Source organism: Eurytemora carolleeae, unplaced genomic scaffold, assembly GCF_000591075.1.
Source record: "Eurytemora carolleeae unplaced genomic scaffold, Eaff_2.0 scaffold4, whole genome shotgun sequence".
Taxonomy (NCBI): Eukaryota; Metazoa; Arthropoda; class Copepoda; order Calanoida; family Temoridae; genus Eurytemora; species Eurytemora carolleeae.
Genome location: NW_019396191.1, coordinates 773,339 through 783,752, shown reverse-complemented (window position 1 = coordinate 783,752; position 10,414 = coordinate 773,339). Strand labels below are relative to the sequence as shown.

Genomic DNA, 10,414 nt, shown 5'->3' with positions numbered 1-10,414 from the left:
TCACAGGATAAAGGACCTGGCAATTCACAGGATAAAGGACCTGGCAATTCACAGGATAAAGGACCTGGCAATTCACAGGATAAAACAAGAGAAAATGTTAAAATGATTTGTTTCAAAATATCTAAATTAAAAGATTTCATTCTAACAAATGATTTGCTTGTATCGCACTAATTCCAATATGAAAACACAATAAAAAATTTCTCCCAACCCTTCCCCTAAAAATTTACACAGTTGCGCCTTGTGTTCAGTTTTAATTAAATACCCCCTAAACAGTTTCATATTTATTCATTTTTACTCTATGTAACATTTTGTGTTAATTATTAGTAAGATTTGAAAGTATAATTCTAAGTATAATTCTAATAGTCCTGAATTATGAATGTAAGTTGTACAATAGTAAATTTTAATAAATAAATTAACCTAGCTATTAATTTCAGTTTTTAAGCTAAGTTGTTAATTCATATTTTCACTCATTAAAAAGAAATAATAGAAATGAGGGACTCGTATTGACACTCTTTTAACCCCTCCCCCCCCCCGTTCCGTCTTCTCCACAAAGATATAAGGTTATCCACAAGGCAAAGAGACAGCAGAGACGACATGAAACTCGTATAATTTGACAATCTCAAGCTTTAATTAGGTTTTTGCCATGAAAATAGTCATTTGCAATTTGGCAAAGAAAGAAATGAGTTTACAGTTGCAGAGAACCGTGAAAGTAAGGAGAAGTATACATTTCTTACAATCGTCTCTGAAGTCTCATCCTTTGTGGTTAACCCTGAAAACATGGATTGTTTTTTCTTCTTCGTAGTTAATTGGCAACTTTCTCTTATAGAGACGATATACTTTAAAGACGAATTTTTCATGACTCCACAATATATCCATTAGGAAAAATGTTCTATAAAAAAATCGTTATTGCGTAGTTTTCACGTGGCGGTTTAGTTGTATAGCATGACTCTAATCCGATTTTTTATTCCGCAAAAACATACAAACTACGCGGATTCAATCAGTGTATTATTTGACGCAGACTGCTGAGCTCCACAAAATTCCTGAACAAGCTCAAGCAACCCAAGGAGAACAACATGATTAGGTTCTTCTCAGACGAAATAAGTTTCTACCCGGATCAAATGTACAACAAGCAGAAAACAGGTGGATCGCTGCCTGCCCTAAGGATGTTCCCGAATTGATGAAAACCAAGTTCACTAAGACGATTCTGGTGTTCGTTGTTGTCTCCAACAAGGGTGACGTCATGCCCCCGCACATCTTTGAGGTCGGGTTAATGATCAACACCAACATCTACCTGGAGGTCGTGGAGCAGATATTGTTACCCTGGATCATCCCCAAAGCTGGAGGTCGCCCCTGGGTCTGGCAGGAGGACTCTGCCTCCTGCCATGTGTCCAACAGGTCCATGGCCTAGGTTCAGAAGAACTGCTACGACCTGGTCACCAAGGAGCAATGGTCTCCCAGCAGCCCCGACCTTAATCCAATGGATTATTTTATTTGGGGCTACCTCGAGGTAATACCAATAGACGTCCCAACAACACTTAACGACAGTCTGATTGCATCCATCAAGGAGCACTTCGCGTCACTTCTCACGGACCTGGATATCAAGACGTGCTTCCGAGCCAAAGGCTGTTTAGAGGCCGTGATAGAGGTTGAGGGTGATTACATCGAGTGAGCGTCAAGATGGTGGACCAATGCAACTTTTGTTTTTTATTTGAAATAAAAATATAAAAAATTACGGATTTTATGTTGTTTTTACTTTTTTTGATAGAGCACGACAATGTAAAGTTCGAGCCCTGTATATTATGCAAACTGTGGTTACTGACCCCTTCATTGATGTTATCTAATCATTTAAACTAATTAAAATAGGTTTATCTAACTGTTAATAATACATGTATAGTATATGTATGGCCATTAAAAAATCTAAAATTAGAAAGAAGAAAATATATTTTCCCAAAGAAATATTTTTTTTTTGAAAATAGCATGGTATAAAAGCAGAAATATTTATATCATCTTAATTTCTATAATCCCTGATTTTAATGCCCTGGGGACTTGGTTTCAGCCTATACCCCCTTTCATTTTTCCTTTACTGTCCCTTTAAAGAAAGTGTTCAGTTAACTGGGTTTGAATCATACCACAATTATGAACTGAATATTTTTTTTTCAATTCAACAAGACAAATCTTTTCTCTTTAAAGTTTTAGAGACATCCATGCAATATATATATGTATATATATCTTCTTAAAATAAGTCTAAACATGTTCTATTGTTTATTAAAATTGGTTTTTGGTTATTATATATTTATGTATGAATTGTTCATTTGACTATTTAAAATCATAACTTGAGTCTAAAAGTCGTCTTCCTATTAGAGAGTTTTCTGGTTCACACTGTACCTATACACATTCAGAATACGTTTACACATCTCCACTTGTTCCTCTAGCAGAATAGGATACTCGGGAGAAACTTCCAGAAGGAAAACATTCGCGGCATTTGTTACGAACAGCTGCAGCAGGTTCTGTAGTCCAGCCCTAGATAGGTAGGTAGGTAGGTAGGTAGGCAGGTAGGTAGATAGGTAGGTGGGTAGGTAGGTAGGTGGGGGGTAGGTGGGTAGGTAGGTAGGTAGGTAGGTAGGTAGGTAGACAGGAAGGTAGATCGATAGATAGGAAGATAAATCAGGAAAGGTAAACTGTGAATAATTTTCAAGTCAGGTCTAAGTCTGATCACAATTACCCCCCGCCCCCCTTCGTACTCGAGCAGGAGTTAAAAGAAATGGGAAAGGTTCGGGACAAAATTTCCAATACCTGACACTAGGTGGATCTCTAGAGCTAGGAGTAAGATATGAATCCGCGTGCACACGTCCATACTTAAACAAGACCGGATGAGAATTTACATTAATTGGTGAATAATTACGTCTATTAAGTAATTTGAAGATACAGGGTTATCCACAAAGGATGGGACTGAAGAGAAGACTGTACGGAATCTATGCTGTTTGTTTTCTAATCATAATTCCCCGCATTTATAAACTTCTTTCTTTCCCAATTGCAAAATCTTGAATAAAGCCATTTAAAGATAACATTCAAGGCAACACTTAACTTAAACTTGCGATCGTCATTTATGACGAGTTTCAAGTCGTCTTTACATTCTCATCCTTTGTGGGGGACAACACCTGTAACTTGACACTGAGGTTATCATCTCTAGTAACATTTTCATTTAAAAAATTTAATTATAATTTTCAAGGTTCAATTTCAAGCATCTCACCCCCCCCCCCCCCCCCCCCCCCCCCCGCTCCCTCGCCCCCGTACCTCACGACAGTGTGGGGGGGGGGGGGGGGGGGGGTAGAGAAAGGACCTTTATGTACTTAATAGCTCCTTTAATTATTTAATCCATGTTCTAATCCTTTAATACTAAATTCACTTAATTATTTATAATTACTTAATGACAATTTCCGGAGTTGCGTAAATACAGAGAGATCCAAAACATTTGATTTAAGGAGACTTCCTAAGTAAGTAGTTAAATAAGTTATTTTTTCAACTTTTGAACAAAAATATGACACTATTGAATCCCTGATATTTACGTTGGAACCCTGAAACCATGCAACCCTGGAGATGCAATCTAATTGATTGAGAATTTTTCTGCAAAGAAGTTGCGGCTTTACAACTTTGGAAAACATTAATTAGATTTGATTTCTGAACTCAAAGATGTGCTACAAAACTATAAAGATTTGACAGTTTTTAAACCTGAAGAAGGTTGTTTATATGTAAATTAAAATGTTATGTTTTGTTAACAAGTAGAAAATCTGCATAATTTTTATTTTGAATAGAAAAAAAACATATCTCTTCATTCGTGAGGCAACAAGAATGCAATAAATAAAGGGGGAAATATTACATTGCATTGGCTTCCCTTGACCTTGTTGGGGAACCTCGGAAACCGTGATATTCCCTCCTATATTTATTGCATCCCTGTTGCCTCCCCGTAATAAAGAGATAAATAGTTATTACCGCCTTCTGACCAAACTTACCGACCAAGGATTCCCCAAACAGAGCGACGTTAAGTTAATTTACGTCCCTTGGGATAATTAAGTAAAATAACGACCCACTTTGCGAAGTTTTCTTAAAAAAATTGTGTATAACTACTTCTTCGGGAAATTAAAAGTTTTACTTCACCACGGGTTCCCTCGACCAATTTTACCAACAAAACATCCCACGCTGCTTTCTCGATGTTTTGTGAGCAAAATTGGTCTTGGGAACCCTTGATACAGAAAAATTTCCTTAACATCCCTGTAAAGTAGTTGTAAATAATTAAAACTGCCCTCTTTGGATAAAGTTGGATTTTGTAAATAAATAAAATTTCATATTTTAAAATTTTCTACAAATACTTTTCCTTACAAATAAAAAATTTAAGCTTTAAAGAAGTGGTAAATAAATAAAATAGTCACCAAAACAGTTTCACAGGAAAAAAATAAAGCAAAAAAACTCTCAACAGCAGGGAATAATATTTTTTTAAATTATAAAAATATTTTAATTCTATTCAAGATTTTTTGCTAACAATTACAACCCACTCCTCTTTCATATGTTATGGACCTTCTATTCCCCTCGAGTCAAGCAATTATAAAATTTTACCTTTTTGATTATCTAAATTTTTCAGTTCTCTCACTAGTTGCTCAGTCTTCTTTACAAGATGTACATGTGGTCTCTTCTCCCAAGAGCAGAGACCCAGCTGTTGAAACAATATCCTGGCTTGTTGGAAACACTCTTCCTCGCGTAAGACCGGGGTTTCTGGCGGTAAAACTGGTTTTCCAGCGTTATAAAGGGAGTGCGGTCCGCTTAGCCGTGATAGTTGATCCAATTCTAAATTTCTTTGGCTTATCACAGATGAGATAATGTCACCCTCTAGGGTGTTATCAACCCCGTGCCATGGAGGGACAGAGTTTAAAGGAAGGTTGGGCATTGATAATAGTTCGGGGGATGTGTGTCCAAGGTATTGAAGAAGATCGTCAAGTTGATCAAGATCTTGAGCTGACACCTCGTGAGTTGGTAGTTCCTCTGGATCCCTGTGTCGTTTAGTATGTCTAGGTGGGGAGAGTACAGTAGCATGTTGAGGAGTGGATACACCACTCCAGGAGGGAGCTAAGGACTGGTTTTGCATAGAGGAAGGAGTGTAAAGCACTGAGGTATCCCAGACAAATTTGCCAGAGATGTCCCGCAGGATGATTCTAACCTGACTTGGGGCTGTGATAAATCCAGACATTTCAACATCCTCTTCTAAACCGGGAATCTCCACTAAAGACAGGAGAGTTGTGTTGTTAAGAATAAAAAGCTGGATGTTGGGAGATTGAAAAGTTTCAAGATTTAACTCATCACTCACTAAAGTTGGAACATCATCCTGCTCTGAGACCTGACTTGAAAGACTTGATGCCCCAACTGCTTGTGGGAAGTGGTTGAGGTGATTAACCAGGTGAGATAGCAAAGTTCTAGCCGCAAGCTGAACCACAGCTCCAGGACCCTCATCTTGCAGGAGAGGTAAAGATGCATCATCCATCAGGTCACGAGAAGCAGATCTAGATTTCAGTTTAGCTGGAGATGCATTCCAATTTTCTCCTCTCAGATTGTCAACATGGATGTCTGGGTCAAAACCATCTACATACCCAACAGGACTGTTGGAGGTGAGAAGGGGAGAAGATAAGTTGCTGTGAGCAGGCTTTATACCTGAGAGCAATGCTTCAAACACATGATTAAGCAGGGATTTGCCATCCTCCTGAATCTGAGTGAGAACTTCCAAAGGAAGCTTCATACACCATTCTCCCAGACAGCTCAACAAAGAGAGTAACAGCCTTCTATCTTCCTTAGATATATCATTGCTAACTTCAGGTTTGGGGAGCAAGGATGCCAAACTGCGTGATAGAACTTCAACAATCCGTTTTGGAAGATCTTGATGGTAGGCTAGAACACGGTCAACCTGTTCAGATATCAGCATTAGCATATCACTTGCTACTTGCGCCACTGCCTTATTGTTGAACTTAAGAGCGGCCAGCAGAACTATGATTGCATCTTTGAGTTTAGAATGATATGTTTGATGAACAAGTTCACGATATACAAAAGTTCCAAGAGAGGACAAAGCAATACAACGTGCCAGTCCATTTGGCTCCTTTTTCCCTGCTTTCAAGAGTACACTGATAACCTGATCTTGCAGATCTTGGCTGGACACCAGAGAAAGCTGGTCAGAGGACGGAAGAAGAAGTGGTAAAGAGGAAACTACAGAAGGATAGGACAGTAAGCTTCCTACAATTGAAACTGCCTCTGTTCTTGGAAGGCCCTTAAACTCCTGGGAGGAAATAACACTGTTAGATGCAGTCAGGTAGTCATAAAGGAAGGACGAGTATCCAGGTAAGGACAGGGAAAAGAATCTGGACCCGGTAAATCTGACCAGATTGTGAACTGTATCCTGGTCATTGCTGCACAGTCCTTGGTGAAGTACTTTGTAAAACTGGATTAGGTGGGTGCGAGGTAGTGGAGTATCCTGAAATCGTAAATTTTATAAAAAAACTAAATTTCCAAATTTTTTTCAATAGTTAAGTATGATGAATAAAAAGAGGAAGCTTATATTGATCAGAAAATTATTAAAAAGTAAGACTCAAAATGGTGCCATTAATAAATTACCTGAGGGCGGACTGTTAGAAGACAAAGAAGACGAAGGGCATACATTCTCCCCCGTTGGTAAGTATCAGGGAGTAACAGTGCCCTGAAACACCAAGGGGCAAAGATTGTGAAAGGAGGCACATACTGGGGTGATTCAGGGGTCTTGAGGTTATCCACACTGACCCCCTGGTTTGCTCGGATTTTGTTCATTATCTCATGAAGGTCAATAAGGTACTTGTATATCTGTGCATGTATCACAGTGTCAGCAATACTATTAACATCCCCCAAAGAGCCAAGCATGCGTCGCCACAGTACTACTGCCACATCAGGTAACCAGCCCTTCACAGATCCACCAGCCATCACACTCTTAGGGCCCTGGCTTCCATGAGAAACATCTCCGATGTCATAGAAAGCACCCTCATGATCATGGTCAAGCTGGATAGGGCTGTCCTTGATACTGTGGGACTCCATGCTGCTGCTTAGCTCGGGGCTAGGGGATCTACTGCTTTCTCGATCCCGAAGAGAATCAACAGATCTGAAACATCACAAAATTAGCTAGAAATAGGATTAGTTGATCTCAAAATGCTTGGAAAACAGAAAATTCTAGTAATTATGGGGCATATTTTAAACTTAAAAATTCTTAATTTTCTTTAAATTTTTTTATTTTACCTGGATCTTCTCTGCTTGAGTCGCCAGGCTGCGGCTAGCATGATATCATGATCCTGATTCCGAGGGAAATTGATCCAACTCTCCGACATGCACCTCTTTCTAGTAAACAACATCCTCTCCGAGAACTCCAGGTGGTCTTCAGTATATGGGGCTCCAATCCCCTCACTCTCGCTGGATATACGATGCCGGGGCGGGTAAGGGGACTCGGTGTCAGTTCCTCGAAATGCAGGGTGCATGGCTGGTCCTTCATTGTTTTTTAAGTCCTAAAAATAAAAAATAGAAAAATTCAAAAATAAAAAGAATTTTTTATTTCAGCATATCTTTACAAACAAATTTGAAAAATTCAACCCCTTCCTTCCATGAGAAAATTATTTCAAGTGAATTATATACCCAAGATTTTATGAAAAGAACAAATTGGTTTAAATGGATTCTCTCCTTGCGTATACACAGATGTCAAAACTTTGAAGATTTGACAAAGGAAAGATTCAAATATTCTAGTAGAAGCTGAGGAATTCCACTTTTATTTGACTTTAAGTGTTCATTAAGAAGTTTTAGTCTACAGTCATAATCAGAAAAACCCAGAATTAATTTATAATTAATCAGACGATATTACAATCTATTCAAATATGATATAATCTAAATCAAATATTATTAATGAAACAAAATCAACAAATTGTGGTATGCTTTTCTTGTGCATTTAAATATTAACAGAGATATATATGTAAATTCATAAGATTAACTGTCAATTAATTCCGAGCCTTCCTGGATATTTTTAAAAGTTACCTCTGCAGTGTTTGATATTTTGGGAAGTACAATTCCCGCCTTCCCTCGCCTTCGCTTAGCTTTTTGCTCGCTCAGTCGGTCAAGCGGTAGATCGTTGAGGTCAAGGTTGTAAACCTGGCGTGCCAAGACTCGCGTTAAAGTTTCCATAGTCTTGAACCACTCTCTACATGCGTACATATGTATATAAAGCACAATTTCTCGAGTTTGTGTAAAAAATAAAAATTTTCGTGGAATCTTTCACTTTAAGGAAAAATACAAGAATAAGATAAATTAATTAGAATGAAAAACGCTAAACTGATTTCATTATTAACCATAACAAATGAAATGATAATAAAAATGATAATGAAAAAATCAAAATTAATTTTACTTCTTTCCTCAAAACACATTTTGCTAGAGATTCATTCCACAGAGATGAAACATGACTTATCGTCATTTTTCATTCTTTTATTTTACGAAAATACATTTGAATATAAATATAAATGCATTAATATATATATATCCCTGATAAGTTCCTCCCAGAGTGTTAACCCTGATAGAACTTCAAGAAACTGATCCCACAGCTCGCAAGACACAACAACATACAAGTTGGCCTAGAGTTAATAAAAACAAATCAGGAAGTTTGGAGATTTCAGAGAAATTAAAAAAGCATATTTTTTAAACATAATTGATCAAGAAAAGAATGCAGGGGTGAATATCTTTAATGATTTTGAGGAAAATAATGGATATGCAAAAAGATTTTCAAAAGGGAGAAGAAAATGATTTTTTGTAAAAATAAATACCCCTGAAAGAATAAGATTTAAAAATTATAAAAACAGTTTTACAAACAAGTTATTATCCCACCTTTATCCAGGTGACTATAAGAGTTTGAAAGATAGCTTGTGCAAGACGACCTCCCAGTGTGTCCTCGCGCCGGCGCGGTGGAGTCTCTGTCAGGGTCAGCTGGGTGATCTAAAGATTAATTAAGATTAAAGGGACTGTCGTTGTAAATTAAACTGAACTTCAATTTAAAGAGAAATATTTCAAACTTTAAATGATATTCCCGTAGTTATTAGAAGGTAAAAATTTTCCTAAAATAATAATTTGTTTTTGGTTTGGATGAAAAAAAAGTTCAAAAAAATGTTTAAAAGAAAAATTATATTTTTACTTGATATCTTATGCAATCTTGATCAGATAAAGCTTTTCAGGGAATCATTTAAAATCGGATATATTGGCCAATTTAATTAGAGAGTCACTTGATATTACGTTTACAGTTCCTTTAAGTCTTGTTTTTTTTAACATCTTCAACCCGTTTCCGCCTCATTTGTACAATACTTTATTTCTCAAGCTTGATTTCATAATCCCTCCATTTCCAGGGGGGGGGGGGGNAAATCAATAAATCAATAAATCAATAAATCAATAAATCAATAAATCAATAAATCAATAAATCAATAAATCAATAAATCAATAAATCAATAAATCAATAAATCAATAAATCAATAAATCAAACAATTAAAAAATTCTTTAAGATATTAAAAATCAAACTTTTATATATCTGTTTTTATAAAGAAAGGTAAAAACATGCATATTTAATGCTAGTAACACGTGCAGGGGGTATGATGAACAACATTTGTAAAACCAATATGGAGAATTAATTGACATTTCGAAATTTAATCAATTATTTAAGTATATTGTGAAAGTTCAGAATCAATCAATCTTAATTAAATAAAGAATATTTCGGTCAAAATAATTGTTTTATCAATCCATTAAGCTTGCACTTGTACTTTTTAGTCTAAATTCCATTAACTTCAAATAAGATGATGATTCTTTTACTTTTGAATTTCGCTTCAAAAAATTAAATAGTAAAAATGTTTAGACCCGAAAAAAATTTAACAAAAAAGTTGAAATTCTCTTTTTTTCGTGTACTTCATTTTTGGAAATGATTGAAATGAAAGAAATGGCTTTAATGGCTTAAAGGGACAGTAAAGGAAAAATGAAAGGGGGTATAGACTGAAAGCTAATCACTTTAGCTCTCGATCGCGACCCATGAAAGTTTTATCTGATGTTGTTGCCAAGATCAGATGTTAATGTGTATAAGGTTTAATTATTTGTATTTGTTTAGTCCTATAACTGAGGTTTGTTGCCAAGATCATATGTTAGTGTGTATAAGGTTTAATTATTTCTATTTGTTTAGTCCTATAACTGAGGTTTGTTGCCAAGATCAGATGTTAGTGTGTATAAGGTTTAATTATTTGTATTTGTTTAGTCCTATAACTGAGGTTTGTTGCCAAGATCAGATGTTAGTGTGTATACGGTTTAATTATTTGTATTTGTTTAGTCCTATAACTGAGGTTTGTTG

At 36.3% G+C, this 10,414-nt stretch overlaps 1 protein-coding gene across 1 annotated transcript in view; it reads right to left on the bottom strand.

Moving 5' to 3' along the window:
- The window catches only part of LOC111697721 (probable Rho GTPase-activating protein CG5521), a 33,842-nt gene that overhangs the window by 11,029 nt on the left and 12,399 nt on the right, over window positions 1-10,414 (bottom strand). The window contains 6 exon segments of the mRNA XM_023467816.1: window positions 4,612-6,508; window positions 6,649-7,162; window positions 7,297-7,559; window positions 8,080-8,242; window positions 8,581-8,669; window positions 8,920-9,053. Coding sequence (XP_023323584.1) covers window positions 4,612-6,508; window positions 6,649-7,162; window positions 7,297-7,559; window positions 8,080-8,242; window positions 8,581-8,669; window positions 8,920-9,053 — 3,060 coding nt within the window.